We start from the raw sequence: 14332 nt of genomic DNA on the forward strand, positions 1-14332 counted from the left end.
GATCTTGATGTCTGTGAGTTTGAGCCCCGTCTCGGGCTCTATGCCGACAGCCTGGAGCCCAGAGCCTGCTTCGGATTCTGTGTCTCCCTCTCTCTCTGTTCCTCCCTGGCTTGCACTCTGTCTCTCTCTCTCAAAAATAAATTAAGATTTTTTAAAAAATTAAATAATTAAAATGATAGACACCATGAATTGAGCCTGTGTGATGTCCTGGGCCCTGGGCTTGTCACTCTATACGCATTACTTCGTCTGTTCTTCACTATGTCCTTGGTGGTAGGTACTATTAATATCCCCATTTTACAAGAGAGGAAAACTGAGGCCTTGTGTGTAAATGCCTGTGGAGCAAGTGAATGAACAAGCGTCACTTCTCCCAAAGGCAGTGGGAGCGGAAGGGTGTATACTGGAGTCTAGGAAAAGTCCTGAAGTCCAGACTTGGAGAGGCAACTATTCCCCTGCTGTGGGAACAGGGTGCATCACGTGCAAAGGTTGGGGACACAGAACCATTCCCAGCATCTAGGCCCTCAGTCTGGGTGGCTGTTTCTTAGGCCAGCTTCCCTCCAGGGAGGCTGCACTCACGTCTGTGCCACAGCACAGTGTCTGTGCCACAGCAGAGGAATAACTAGGACTTAGAAGGGCACAAAGGTCTTTCATGCTGCCTCCTGCAACGTGCCATGAGATCCACAGAAGACCAACTCCAAAGATGTAGTCATTCCGCAACCTGACCCAGGCCTTGGAGTAGGAGCTGAATGAGAGAATAAATAATACAGAGTAAAGAGAGAGAGAACAGAGTAAAGAGGATGGTGTTCTCTCAGGACGGGGCCTCACAGGGGTATTCCTGGGATGAAGATCCAGGGCACGGTTCCTCTCCACAGAGAGAAAAGGGAGAGGGTCGGGATTTGTGGGACCCCTTGGGGACTTCTCCATATTAGATTAGGTAAAAACTCATCAGGCAAACTGGGTGCTGTAGGCCTCAGGGGCCCTGGGGTTGAGGCTCTCCCTTCCCCAGGGATGGTCCACCCAGAAGAAATCCCTCAGGGAAATCCCTCAATGGGGTCTTGATAGGTGTAGATGGGATCATGGAAGATAGCCTGGGGGCTGTGCCTTTGACTAGGTCCACGGTGGAGGGCTTGGATTTGGCATTTTGTCTGATCCGTGGTAAAATGCACATAACAAATTTTACTACCTTAGCCATTTCTGAGAATACAGTAGTGTTAAAGATATTCACATTGTGAACTTTATCGTCTTGCAAAACTGAAATTCTATACGCATTAAACAATACCAAAATGGGTGAATTGTATAGTATGTGAGTGGTATCTCAATAATGATGATTTAAAAAATGATAATGTTGGGGCTCCTGGGTGGCTCAGTTGGTTAAGCAACAGACTTTGGCTCAGGTCATGATCTCACGGTTCGTGAGTTTGAGCCCCACATCGGGCTCTGTGCTGACAGCTCAGAGCCTGAAGCCTGCTTCAGATTCTGTGTGTGTGTGTGTGTGTGTGTGTGTGTGTGTGTGTGTCTGCGTCTGCTCCTCCCCCACTCACGCTCTGTCTCTCTCTCTCTCTCTCTCTCAAAAATGAATAAACATTTTTAAAAAATTAAAAATAAATAAATAAATAAATAAATAAATAAATAAAAATAATGTTTACCCCATAACCTCCAGGTGACACTGTATCTATTTTGAGACCCAATTCAAATGTCATGTCTTATAAGAAGTCTTACCTCTTCCACCATTCAATCCCCAATATCCTCAAATGGAGCATAGTACCCTTTATATAAAGTATAAAGCCTCCACAGTCATTCTGGCCTGGAGACCCTCAGAGTTCAGGGTCCTAGCCCAGGGAGCCAAGGATGGGAGGCTGGAGGTGGTGCCCTCTTGACTCAGGCTAGGAGGCCTGTGGTTCCAGCTTTTGATGACAGACTCCGTGACCTTGGGCAAAGCACTTCTCTTCTCTGGGCGTGGGGGTCCTCACTTGGCTGTAGAAGGCTCCGTGGGCCTGTTGTCCCCCAGTTTTTTTCTGCAGGGATGTGGGACAAGGCTTCACTTCCTGAGCCTGGGAGGTGGGCAAGGAGGAAATTATGGGTTTCCATTTGACAGACGGGGACACAAAGGGTCAGGTGGATAAGGCCTGCTGAAGATTTCTGAGCAAGGGATTGCTGGCCAGCTCTCAAGCCATACAGCCCTGTACCCCATCTGGCTAATCCATGGGCTTTGATTTCTGTTGCACCAGCAGGTGGGCACCCGGGCTCCCTCTGTAGCAGGGAAGATGGCTGCTAAGGTATAAGGCAGAATGAGAAGACTCTGAGAATTGCCCCAGTCCCCTCCCTGACCTCGGTGTCCATTCTTATTGCCCATTGCTGCTGCTTACATGGACCGGTTAGTTGTTCATCCAGGCAAAACTTCTGGGTGGAGATTTCACAGTGCAGTGTAGGGGATGGAGTTCAGAGAAATAAAAGAGTGTTGGGGTCTAGGGTCCTAAGAAGGAGACCCAGGACTGCAGGCCAGGAACTTTTGGCCAGAATGCCAAACTTTTGAAATCCCACCTGTACCTTGGATACCTACAGTAAGGTTTTGAACAAGAGACCCCACTAGCACATCTTAGGGCCCAGAGGGGCTAAGGGAGGTCTGTCCAGGGAGGCCAGCTTGCCTGGGGTGGGGTGGCAGCGCCAGGCAGCACCTTCTGTTCTGATGCTTTGCCATTCCAAGGCTGGCCCTTTAAACCCCAGACCATGATGTCACCATAGACAGCAAAGGACGGGAGGGGGACTGCAGGCCTAAGGATGGACTGCATTTCCCAGCAGTCTTGAATGCACCATACCTCTCCCAGCAGGCTCTTGCTCACTGCAGATTATTAACCAGTTCAGTGCCAGTTTCCTAGTGGGTTCTCAAGTGTCCTGCCATTCTGGGGTGAGGGTGGGATTCCCATGGGGCTGAAATGCCTGGAGCACAGAGGGAGCAGGCCAAATCTTTGCTTCTGGTATAGGATCGGGCCTCTTTCCTGCCAGGGTCCCAACATCACCGCCAGCTTCTCGATGCAGACTCCTGAGTCCTCTCTTCCTAGGTGGTCTCCCTTCTAGAACCCGGGAGCCTAGCCCCAGCTGGACGTCATCCCGCTCTGCTTAAGCTTTGACCCCAGGACCGTGCAGGCACTACCCCTTTGCTCCGGCAGCCCCCTTTAAGCGGTGCGGGGACTACATCTCCCAGCGGCCCCCGGGAACATCCTGACGCAGCCCCCCCCCCCGCCCCCCCGCAACTACCCAGCCCTCGGGGAGGTGCGGGCCGGGCGGGGGGAGGTGACTTGATGTCATCCTGAGCAGCTGGGCGGCGGGTGCCGGTGCGCCCAGAGCCGGGGCTCCCGCGGCGTCGCGTCGTGCTGGGTCGGGTCCCACGACTTGAGGAGAGGTCCGCGCGCTGCTCGGGTCAGCCCAGAGCGTGCCAGCCGTCCGCACCCCGACCAGGGGCTGAGCTGGGGGCATGCTCCGGCCCCTCCGGAGCCGAAGAGAGAACCCGGGAGCGCCGCCACCCAGCGCCAGCGCCCGGAGCGGAACCTCTGCGAAGGAGCCCTGATCGGCCGCCCCTCCCCACCCGCAGTCCCCTGTGGTCGGGGACGGAAGTCTGGGCTTCTGAGAAGTGAGTGTCCCCGCACCGGGAGGCAGATGAGATTTGCGGGGCAAGGAAGAGGAGGTGGGGTGGGGAAGGATGCCAGGTTTTAGGAGGGAGGGGGGGTGTGTGGGATTAGGGACCCCATTCTTGGGGAAGTCGCTGGTGGCCTGTATTAGTGGAGCAGAAGGGGGCCCCATGCTGTTAGGGGCCAGGGATGAGGATGGGGTTTCCCCATCCTGGGTAGGGACTGGAGAGGGATTGTTTTGGAGCCTGGGGCCTTTAGGTCTAGGGGAAGGTGGGATATGCTCCTGTGGGAATGGGCTGCACCTGTATTTAGGGTCTGGGCAAAGGTAGGAGGGAATAGAAGACTGGAGCAGCCGCACACGCGGTCTTTCTGGGAAGAACTGACAGGCTCTCTCTGTTTCTCTTGCTGATGTCTCTGCCTTGACTTCATTTTCAAAAGAACCAGGGTGGGAACTCTAACTGGACTCTTCGGGAACCCCAGGACCTGAGGCCTGAGCCATCCTCCTCTCTACTCTGCTGCCCCCCAGGACTGGGCAGTTGCCGAAGGCCCTGGGGGGGGGCCCAGACTGTGGTTGTGTGCCCCCCCCCCGCCCCAGGATGGGCCCAAGTTAGTCAGCCTCACCTCATTCGGCATCCTCCGGGCCCAGAGGGAACCCCAGGGGCCCTGAAGGCTTGACCCACCGCCTGGCCACCATGGAGACAAAACTGCCCCCTGCGAGCACCCCCACCAGCCCCTCTTCCCCTGGGCTGTCGCCTGTGCCCCCACCCGACAAGGTGGACGGCTTCTCCCGCCGTTCCCTCCGCAGGGCCCGGCCCCGGCGCTCCCACAGCTCCTCTCAGTTCCGCTATCAGAGCAACCAGCAAGAGCTCACTCCACTGCCCCTGCTCAAAGGTGAGCCCTGCGGCTGGCTGCCAGGGTACCCGAGTCCCAGAGCGGGCAAGCAACGCTGCGGCGGGTAGTGAGAAGCAGCTGGCCACTGTGATCAGAGGGTTTAGATGGCTCCTTCTGGGCTGGGGACTCCAGCACTGGAGATGACCCCCACCCCCAGCGCTCCAGCCCTCTGCTGACGCATAGCCTGACTGGCCTGTCATCCTTGGAGGTGGGGCATCTGGAAGTGGCACCACCCTGGGGGGGCAGACCACGGCCGAGGGTGGGGCCCACAGTCTGGGTTCCAGGAGGCTACCGCCAGGGTCCTGGAGCAGGTGCTCAGCACAGCTCCCTGTGATCACCACGTAGGGTCCTCACCTCTGGGCCACGGGGCTCGACTGGCTGAGCCAGAGGGTACCCTGGAGATCCTCAGCACCCACCCTCCTTCTCATCTCTGGCTCTTAGAACAGAGTGCCACCTATGAAAGGGTGGCATGGTTGTTTTGGGCACCCGTGGCAAGCCCGGGCATCCAGGGTCTCTTACCTTGCTTTGAGTCAGGCCATCCTGCTCTCTGAGCCTGGGTTAGGAAGAGAAGCAGCTCCTTTATCCTGCAGGAATGGAGGGTGGGACAGGAGGCATTTGCTGTCTGCAAAGAGTGGAGGATGACACGAGCATTGGGGCTGGGGGCAGGGGGAGGCTGCTCTATGGATTAGGAAGGTTCATCCATGCCCAGAGCTGTGGTAACCGGCGCGCAGGCTCAGCCCCCTCCCTTCTCCCCAGATGTGCCAGCCTCTGAGCTGCACGAGCTGTTGAGCCGGAAGCTGGCCCAATGTGGGGTGATGTTTGACTTCTTGGACTGTGTGGCTGACCTGAAGGGGAAGGAGGTGAAGCGGGCAGCGCTCAATGAGCTGGTGGAGTGTGTGGGGAGCACCCGGGGGGTCCTCATTGAGCCTGTCTACCCTGACATCATCCGCATGGTAAGCACCTGCCTGGCTCCCGGCCTCTGGGGGAGGGCTTGGGGGACATGGAACCCTACTGACCTGCCTGTGCTCCCCTTTTTCTGCAAAGGATAACCCCATGCTCTTTGGCTTAGCTTCCGGGCCTACATCTTCCTCCCCTCCTCCCCGCAGCCCTACTGCATCTGGCCAGTGTAGGTCCCTCGGTGCCTCCTGGGCCTGTCCCACCCTGCACTTTCGCTTATGCTCTCCTGACGCCTGGCGTGCACTCCCATCGTGTCCCTTGTTGCCATGGCCTAGCTCAGGTGCAGCCTCTTCTCAGTGAAGAGAAGCGTCTCCGTGTCCAGGCTAGACACCTCCTTTTCTGCTGACTGGGATGTCCGTAGACCTTATTGCTTAACATCTTGTCATCCCCGCTGGACTCCAGTACCCGATAGAGGGCAGGGATGTGACTTGTTTATCCCTGGGTCCCCAGCCCCCAACCCAGGGCTTCCATATGTTCAGGTCATGATCGCTGAGGAGTGAATTGCTTGCCGGGGAAGGTGCTGAGGCTCGTTAGACCTTTGGATAAGGGACCTCCTGGCTTTTCTGCCTTCGAGGGCTCTTCCTAAAAGAACCCTGCCCCTGCCCTTCAGATCTCAGTGAATATCTTCCGGACCCTGCCACCCAGTGAGAACCCTGAATTTGATCCTGAAGAGGATGAGCCCAACCTTGAGCCTTCCTGGCCACATCTGCAGGTATGGGGGCTGGGGAAGGCAGGGAGCTGAGTTTCAGTAGAGGGGGGGATGGCCTCCTAGACTGGCAGAGGGCGGGTAGGGGGAGGAGGGAGGCTGTTCCTGCAGTCACCTTTTTGTCTTTCCCCTCTCTCAGCTGGTATATGAGTTTTTCCTGCGTTTCTTGGAGAGCCCAGACTTCCAACCCTCTGTGGCCAAGAGATATGTGGATCAAAAGTTTGTCCTGATGGTGAAGTGGGGAGCCCAGGCCGGGTGGTGCCATGGGACAGGGGCAGGCTCTCTGAGGGGTGTGGGGATAGGATGGGAGCAACCTGGGCTTGGCCTCTTCCCTGACCCCTGACCCTGGGTCCCCCAGCTCCTGGAGCTATTTGATAGTGAGGACCCCCGGGAGCGTGAGTACCTCAAGACCATCCTGCACCGGGTCTATGGCAAGTTCCTGGGGCTCCGGGCCTACATCCGCAAACAGTGCAGCCACATCTTCCTCCGGTGGGTGCCTGCTGCCTGCCCAGCTGAGACCTGGGGAGGGAGGGGAGCTGCAGGGGAGAAGACAGAGGCAAAGGCTCCCGTGAGGTCAGCAGGGAAAGGGTATTTATTTCCATTTTACAGATGAAAAAAATAGAGGCTGAGGGAGATGAAGTAGTTTGCAGGGACTCGGTCAGTCCTAGGAGCCTAGGATCCAAATCTTTTGATCTTTATTGTGCTGGACCATAAAGACCCAAATGAAGAGATTCTTTCTGCAAATGTGTATTGAGCAATGATGCCCACTGGGCATCAGGGGGCCCCATGGGTCTGGACAAGGGTAGGAAGGAGTTGAGATTGGCTTTGGAGCTAGGTGGCCTGTTTTGAGTTTGGTTCAAATGTTTGGGAGACTGTGGGCGAATCATTTAGGTTCTCCCATCTCTAAAATGGGAATGCTAGCTACACTAACCCAGGGACAGTCATCACGATGAAACAAGGCAGTGCTTCCAAAGCACACAGCATATAGCTCCTTGACCAAGGCTGAAACATTTGTTCTTGTTGTTATTAGCTACAGAATAGGTGAGACCTGATCCCCGTCCTCCAGGAGTTGTAGTTCAATAATAATCCTGCTTATTAACTTTGGGGCGGGTGTCATCAAACTGCCGAGCCTCGATTTCTTATCTGTTTAATGGATCTAATAAACCCTATCTCTCAGGATCATTTTGAGAAGTCCATAGCACAGACTAGATGCTCTTAGTGTCTGTTATTCATTGGGTTGAAAGGCATGAAGAGTGAAGGATGCAGCCTGGGTGCCTGCTGACTGGATGGGGGGCCAGAAAATGAGAATTAGGGTCTGGGGGAGAAAGAGAAGAGTTGGAATGCTTCCTAGAAGAGAGGTTTGAGCACCAGCGGTTGGGCTGAGGAGGGTGATTCACCTGTGGGTGTGGATCTCAGTGGGGCGTGGTTTGGGGTGTTGGGAAGGGAGCTCAGCCTCTGGGTTGGGAGACAGTTGGATTAGTGCGCAGGATGGGGTGGCAGGCAGGATAGCTGAGAAGGGGCTGGGCCTGCTCCGATCTCTCTGAGCCCTTCCGCATCCTTCTCTTTCTCTTGCAGGTTCATCTATGAACTCGAGCACTTCAATGGTGTGGCTGAGCTGCTGGAGATCTTAGGAAGGTGATTCTCTCTGGGCCTCAGCCGGAGCATCAGGATTCTGGGAGGAAAGACTGAGGCCCGGTCTTCTGAGCCCTCCTCCTCTCTTCTGCCCCCACCTCAGCATCATCAATGGCTTTGCGCTGCCCCTGAAGACCGAGCACAAGCAGTTCCTGGTCCGGGTCCTGATTCCCCTGCACTCTGTCAAGTCACTGTCTGTCTTTCATGCCCAGGTGAGGCCCAGGCCTGGCCCTGCCACAGCAGAGAGATCCTGACACAGTCAGGGCAGCCATCCGGTCATCCGGGTCAGCCCAACATTTTGCTCCAGCCACACACTAAGTCCTGAACTCATGGGATCCTCCCTCCCTTACCTTCTTTTCCTTTACTAATTCTGTTCCGTCTACCTTAGAGAATTTCCATGACGCTTTAAGGCTGATCTCAGACATCAGCTCTGTGAAGACTTCCCAGCCCTTTCCCTCCTGACCTGCCCTAGGCAGGATTAAACTCTTCTCTTGCCACGGTCCCACAGATTGTGACACAGATTTCAATTATGGAAGCTTTTGTAAAATGTATAAGGACTGGTGTGCTGAATGTTCCTCCTGGGTGAACACGGTTGTGTCCCTGCACACAGAGCACGGTGTCTGGCACGTCATAGGTAGTCAGTCAATAAACGTTTAGTAACGAGAGAGTAGACACAGTAAGTGAGCAGACATGTGGCCTCCCGTCCTGGTCCCCTCCTGACCCCAGTCCTCCTTCTCTCCACCCACCTGCCTCCCCCCTCAGCTGGCATACTGTGTGGTGCAGTTCCTGGAGAAAGACGCCACCTTGACAGAGCACGTGAGTACCTCTGGGGGGCAAGGCAGGCCCCACCCCTGCAGGTCTGACTCCTCTCTGCCTCAACTCCCACAGGTGATCCGGGGGCTGCTCAAATACTGGCCAAAAACCTGTACCCAGAAGGAGGTACGAAGAAGGGCTTTGATGCCCACCAGGGGGAGGGATCAGGAGGGCTGTTTCTGGAGGGTGGTCAAATGCGTGTGTGGGGGGAGATGGGAACTGCCGTGTCCTGTGTCCCTACCTCCAGGTGATGTTTCTGGGGGAGATGGAAGAGATTCTTGATGTCATCGAGCCTTCCCAGTTTGTGAAGATCCAGGAACCCCTCTTCAAGCAGGTGGCCCGCTGTGTGTCTAGCCCCCATTTCCAGGTATGGGGTCTGAACAGGTAAGAGTGGGAGCCAGGGTAGGGACTAGGAGGGCTGGCCAGTCGAACAAACACCGCTCCCTGCGCCCTCAGTGTCTCCTCTGGACCCTCCAGGGTCTGGTGACGGGGACATGCTGGACTTCAGGTCAGGAGACCTAGGGTCAGGCTTCAGCTGTACTCCCGAGGGGCTAAGGGGTCACAGGCAATCACTCCGCCACTTGAATCTGACGAAGCTCCCTCATCTGTGAAGGGGACCACAGGGATCTCCTCCCCAGATGGTGATGAGGTCTGAGAACTACGTAGTGCAAACCTATTTCGTAAGCTGCAGTGTGCTCCAGAATGGGTTGTTATCCCTGCTCCCTCTTCTTAGTGGCTTTTGATTTCATCAGTCCCACTCCAGGGCACAGCCAGGCGGTTCCACTTCTCAGGCTGGCCATAACTGCTCTTTTCCTGCACGTGTGTGCAGACTGTCTCCCTCAATCTTATGAGCCTCAATCTGGTGGAAGTCAGTTCTTCTCACAGTGACTCTGGTACTTAAATTTATTAAACACCTCATTTGATGGTTACAGCAGCCCCGGGTGGGGGGAGAGAGCTATTATGAGCCCCATTTTACAGATGAGAAAACTGAGGCCGAGAGGTTAAACGCCTCACCCTAGGTCATACGTCCCATGTGTAGTGGAGCTAGGATTCAACCCTGAGCGTTGGACTCCAAACCCAGTGTTCTTTTCTCCTCACTGCGTTGCCTCCTCCAGTGGGTCAGATGAGCTGAGGCAGAGCTCCCTGGGTTTTGAGGTGGGGGTGGACACCGGGCCCTTGCACACGCAGGGAAGCCATTACCAGGCGCCCACTCTGCCACCTTGCTGCCCTGCCCCCAGGTTGCAGAGCGGGCTCTGTATTTCTGGAACAACGAGTATATCCTGAGCCTCATTGAGGACAACTGCCACACTGTGCTGCCTGCTGTGTTTGGGACCCTCTACCAAGTCTCTAAGGAACACTGGAATCAGTGAGTGCCCAGGCCTTGACCCACCCCACAGAAGCTGGTTCCAGGGTCGACCAGTCCAGATGTGGGATGACTCCTAGCTGGAGAGGGTCAGGGATGGTAAAGGGGGCAGGGAGAGAGCAGTGCCTGTGGTGTTCACGGCTGCATGCTGTCTAGGACAGGCAGAGTCCTAGAGAGGGAGGGGGCGCCTAACTGAAGTTCTTCTCTTCCCCTCCCCCTTCGCTGGACCCTGCTAAGAACCATCGTATCTCTGATCTACAATGTGCTCAAGACATTCATGGAGATGAATGGAAAGCTGTTTGATGAGCTCACAGCCTCCTACAAGCTAGAGAAGCAGCAGTGAGTGTCGGGCTGGGCATGGGGGGAGAGGGGAAAAAAGCAGGAAGGAGCTAGCTCCTCGTGGTTGGAGGGAGCCTAAGAGGACGGCCCCACACCCTATCTGATCAGATGTTTAGTGTCCCTGTGTTCCTGCCAAGTGCCGGGCCATCCACGCCCAGCCCCCCACTGCCTCCTCCAGTCGTGCTCCCACGTCCTTCCAGGTATGGAGCTTCCTCCCCTTCAGCTTCACCACCGCAGACCGGGGCCAGTTTCCCAATGCCCTTTGCCTTAAGTGGAAGGTTCCCATACAGCCCCTTTACAGTGGGGTGGTGGTAAGGGAGGCTGGACTGTAGAGCGGCCCTGGTATGGGAGCTGCCTCACCCTCTCTCCCCAGGGAGCAGCAGAAGGCCCGGGAGCGTCAGGAGCTATGGCAAGGCCTGGAGGAGCTACGGCTACGCCGGTTACAGGGGACCCAAGGGGCCAAAGAGGCCCCCCTCCAGCGGCTTACACCCCAGGTGGCCACCAGTGGGGGTCAGAGCTAGAGATCCCCTAGAAGGGGAAGAGCTAAATTCGGAGCTCTCAGTCCCTCCATCCCCTCTCCTGCCCAGGGGCCCAGAGAGACACACACCTACCCCTGGCCTTGCCAGAGCGGGCCTGGAGGGCTCCCTGCCTGGCCCGGCATGGGCAGCTTTTGCTATGGGGAGAGGAGGAGAGATGGTGGTCCTGGCAACAGAACTCTCAGGCCTTTGTGGCAGGACTCGACCAGGGCAGGCTTGACCAGGAAGCTGCCATCAGGGACTGCACCTGCCCCGCAAAGCTGGGCTCCAGACTGCAGCCAGGTTCCCACCCCGGCTCCTGCCTAGAGCAAGGGCACTTAGCCCCTTGCCTGCCCTGCCTCGTGCCAGCACGAGGTCCTTCCTCACCCCACCATGGGATCCATGGTCTATTTATTCTCCCCAGCTCACCCCCAACACAGACGCTGTCCTGGGCCTGGGGCATTTTCTTTCCCTCCTCTCCCTCACCCTGTACTTCCTTGTCCCCTTTTTATTTATTGGGCAGGGGGAGGGGTGAGGGCATAGGCAGGAGAGATTCCCCGTGTCCTAGGGTGGGGGGGGGGTGTCACAGTTACCATGGTCTGTCCCCCTTCCCCTGCCTGGGGGTAGACTTAATAAAGAGAGAAACTTGAGAATTGCTTGCTTTATTTAGGGGTAGGGACAAAGAATGGAGTGAAATGATTAGATAGGCTGGTTACGAGGCCAGGCAGAGGCAGGGAGGAGAGAGAAACTCCCCTCTTCTCTGGAGGTGACAATCACGGACTCTTAAGAGAGCTGGAGCTGTTGTCCTCAACGAGGCTCAGGATATTTGGGATATACTCCAACTCAAACCCTCTGACCAAGGGGAAGGAGGAAGGGAAGGGAGGGGCTAGTAGCGCGAGAGGCGACACATGTCACACTGGCAGGCCCTGGCCGTGAAGATCTCCAGCTCCTCCCTCCGGTCCCCCCCACACTGCAGCTGCACCTTTACCTGTGGGAGAAGGGGGTCCATGTTCCATTCACCTTCCTTGGGCCATCTTAGATCCCCATCTCCTCTGGTCTCTCCCCACCCCCAATGAGCCACTACTGGGCTAGGCCTTCTCACCTTCTTCAGGCCACTGATGGTACAGCACTGAGAGACAGAGGTGACGTTATGTCGATAGCCACTGGCCACCAGCACAGAGTACCGGGAAGGGAAGGCGCTAGACTCACAGTGTCCCACACAAGCCTGTGCCACATGGGAGCCCTGGCAGGTGCCTTGGCGGTCACTTCGCACTGTCACGTTGAAGGCTAGAAGGAGACGGGCAAGTGGCAGATGGAGCCTCTGCAAAGCCTCGCCTAGCTCCTGTTGCGGGAACCTCAGGGGGTGGTCCACTGAGGGTGCTGCCTGACCTTCGGTCCAGTCCATCAGCTGTTTGCTCCCACCCAGCTTTCTGCTCCCGGGGTTACTCACGGTGCAAGTGGCAGCCTGGGACGGCCACCTGCCGACCCCAGCCTTCGGTGACTGCCAGGACCAGCAGGCAGAGGAGCAGCATGTGGGGGGATGCCATGGGTATCTGAAACACAGCGGGTAAAGAGCGGGCTCTAGATCAGTGTGCGGGTGGGAGGGGGGGCTCTTTACTGTGTGCCTCCAGGTGAATGAGCCAGGGTTGGGCCGCTCTTTCTGCTTGGGGTGAGGCAAGCCTGTGAGCGGGGCTGTCTTTTCCCCGTATCCGTCTTTGGGCGCATGTGTGTGTCTGCCTGGGGGTCTCTCTTGCTGGGTGGGAGTGTGAGCAGCTGTCAGCTCGCTGCAGTGATTCTCCCCTGAAATTTCTTCTACCATCGGAGCACAAACATCTGCCTCCCTCCATCTGCCCCACTCGCAGTCCCCAGGTCCTCCCCGGGCTCCTCCTGCCTCAGGAGGCTTACCACTTCCAAGGCCCAGGAACTGAGTGGCTTGCTGAGCGGGTTCCTCAGGTCCTCTGTGGGTCTCCAGACGGTGCTGGCTCTCCGGATTTTTATTTGCCAGCTTTCTGGAGCCACGCCCTCTTGGGGATCAGCTTTCATGCCTGCCTCCCTGCCAGAGGCCTTAGAGCAAATCCCACCTGGGAGATCCAGCTCTTCTCTGAGGTGCGGTCCTCAGAGAATGGCTTCTGCCGCTTTCTGCTGTCTGAGGTCCAGGGCTGGAAGAAGTGAGATGTGGAAAAAAGCCCACCAACTGGTGGAATGGGTGGCTTGTAGGCAGCTGGGGAGAGAGGGCTCAAGACCGGGCCGAGTTGTGGGCTGAGGGTTCTCTTCTTTGCCGTGTGACTGTGGACAGGACATTCCCCTGTTCAGGGCCTTGCCACCCCGAACTTAAAGCTCCTAAGCTCCTCCCAGGTTATCCTTTAGCCACTGCAGAGGGACAAGGGAAATGACACCAGTAAGGGCCTCCTGAGATATGCTTGGTGGCAGAGTTGGAGGGAACGGAGGGTTCCAAGTCCATCTTTAGAGCTTCACTTTCACTGTCAGGTGGATGACTTCTCATCCTGGGGGTCAGCCACAGAGTAGGGATCCCCTTAGTTCCTGGAATGACAGGGTCCTAACTCCTAGAACAGTCTGGAGCTGTCACCCCCAGTAAATCCCATTGTTTAGTCCAGCTCTGGCTCTGGTCTTATAGGTAAAGCAGCTAAGTCTTCTAAAAGGAAAGCTACTAAAAGTCACACAGCTAGTTAACATCAGGCTAAATCTGCTATCCACACATGGTGCTAAATTACACTTGGGGCAAGAATGTGGCAAGTTGGAAAAGCTCCCCATCAGCAGTAGCTGCAGGACATCAGGAAGAAGCCTATGGTGATTTGGCCCCTTACACCCCAGGGCCACTACTTCACTGATTTGCTCAGAAAGGCAGAGCCGGCCACACAGACTGCCATGGCCTGAAGGTGCTCGAGAGCTCACTGGATCTCCCCTTCGGTGTTCAGATGAGAAAATCAGAACCAGAGAGGAAGGTGACTTTGCCAAGGCTTCACTGTAAGCTACTCAGGGTCAGAATGGCGCTCACTTCGCTAGATTCTGCAGTGTGCCTTCGACAGCTTTGTAAAGCAGGCCATGTTTGGGACCATAGGGCAAAGGCCATAAACGCAACTTGTCCTTAATCCTCCAGTTCCACTTCTCTCCTCAGGACCTGGGCATGTCCACAGCATCCACCTCTTCTCCCCATCCAGGGTGAGGCAGCCTAACAAGGGGCCTGCAAGGGACCTAGGCATTCCAGCCCCAACACTGCCATTAATCATGGGAACCTTTTAGCATCTGATGGACCGTCAGCTCTGTTTAAAGACTAGAGGTGACAAGGACCCATTACCTCACAAGGTGGTCCATTCTAATACTGGACATTTATAACAGAACCCTTTGTTCTGAGCTAAACTGAGTTTCCCTAAATTCCCATTTGGTCTTCGGTGGCCACACAACACAAGTCTAATCTGTCTGTCCCAGCCCAGCCTCTGGGTTACATGAAGTCAGAGCTGGGGTGCCCTGGTCT

The 14332-nt window shown here is 56.0% G+C and overlaps 2 protein-coding genes across 5 annotated transcripts; one reads left to right on the forward strand and one right to left on the reverse strand.

The window, feature by feature from the left end:
- The first annotated feature begins 3021 nt into the window (after window positions 1-3021).
- Window positions 3022-11489, forward strand: PPP2R5B (protein phosphatase 2 regulatory subunit B'beta). 4 transcript variants are annotated; one of them, XM_043581634.1, is made up of 14 exons: window positions 3031-3625; window positions 4062-4514; window positions 5271-5467; window positions 6082-6183; window positions 6317-6409; window positions 6536-6666; window positions 7753-7812; window positions 7913-8021; window positions 8572-8625; window positions 8698-8748; window positions 8870-8989; window positions 9861-9988; window positions 10223-10324; window positions 10433-10691. In XM_043581634.1, the coding sequence occupies exons 2-14, from the start codon at window positions 4316-4318 to the stop codon at window positions 10593-10595; spliced, it is 1509 nt and encodes a 502-aa protein (XP_043437569.1). In that variant the 5' UTR covers window positions 3031-3625; window positions 4062-4315; the 3' UTR covers window positions 10596-10691. The 4 variants fall into 4 exon arrangements, with proteins under 4 accessions (XP_043437567.1, XP_043437569.1, XP_043437568.1 ...); XM_043581635.1 differs by lacking the exon at window positions 10433-10691 and adding an exon at window positions 10698-11489 and having other exon boundaries at window positions 3044-3625; XM_043581632.1 differs by having other exon boundaries at window positions 3022-3625; window positions 8572-8748.
- GPHA2 (glycoprotein hormone subunit alpha 2) lies at window positions 11486-13684 on the reverse strand. Its single transcript, XM_043581647.1, has 4 exons — window positions 12745-13684; window positions 12290-12392; window positions 11942-12126; window positions 11486-11827 (listed from the first exon to the last, which is right to left on the reverse strand). Exons 1-4 carry the CDS (start codon window positions 12880-12882, stop codon window positions 11726-11728), a joined length of 528 nt encoding a protein of 175 aa, XP_043437582.1. The 5' UTR covers window positions 12883-13684; the 3' UTR covers window positions 11486-11725.
- Window positions 13685-14332: the final 648 nt, after the last annotated feature.

Source organism: Prionailurus bengalensis, chromosome D1 (genome assembly GCF_016509475.1).
Source record: "Prionailurus bengalensis isolate Pbe53 chromosome D1, Fcat_Pben_1.1_paternal_pri, whole genome shotgun sequence".
Lineage (NCBI taxonomy): Eukaryota > Metazoa > Chordata > Mammalia > Carnivora > Felidae > Prionailurus > Prionailurus bengalensis.

Bases quoted from the DNA above. Each gene is read 5' to 3' on its own strand.
- PPP2R5B (XM_043581632.1), top strand. From the start codon at position 4,316: ATGGAGACAAAACTGCCCCCTGCGAGCACCCCCACCAGCCCCTCTTCC. The intron at 6,667-7,752 runs GTGGGTGCCTGC...TTTCTCTTGCAG, and splicing joins TGCAGCCACATCTTCCTCCG to GTTCATCTATGAACTCGAGC. The intron at 10,325-10,432 runs GTGAGTGTCGGG...CTATCTGATCAG, and splicing joins TACAAGCTAGAGAAGCAGCA to ATGTTTAGTGTCCCTGTGTT.
- GPHA2 (XM_043581647.1), bottom strand. From the start codon at position 12,882: ATGAAAGCTGATCCCCAAGAGGGCGTGGCTCCAGAAAGCTGGCAAATA. The intron at 12,393-12,744 runs GTAAGCCTCCTG...GCTGTGTTTCAG, and splicing joins GTTCCTGGGCCTTGGAAGTG to ATACCCATGGCATCCCCCCA. The intron at 11,828-11,941 runs GTGAGAAGGCCT...CTTCTCCCACAG, and splicing joins CCATCAGTGGCCTGAAGAAG to GTAAAGGTGCAGCTGCAGTG.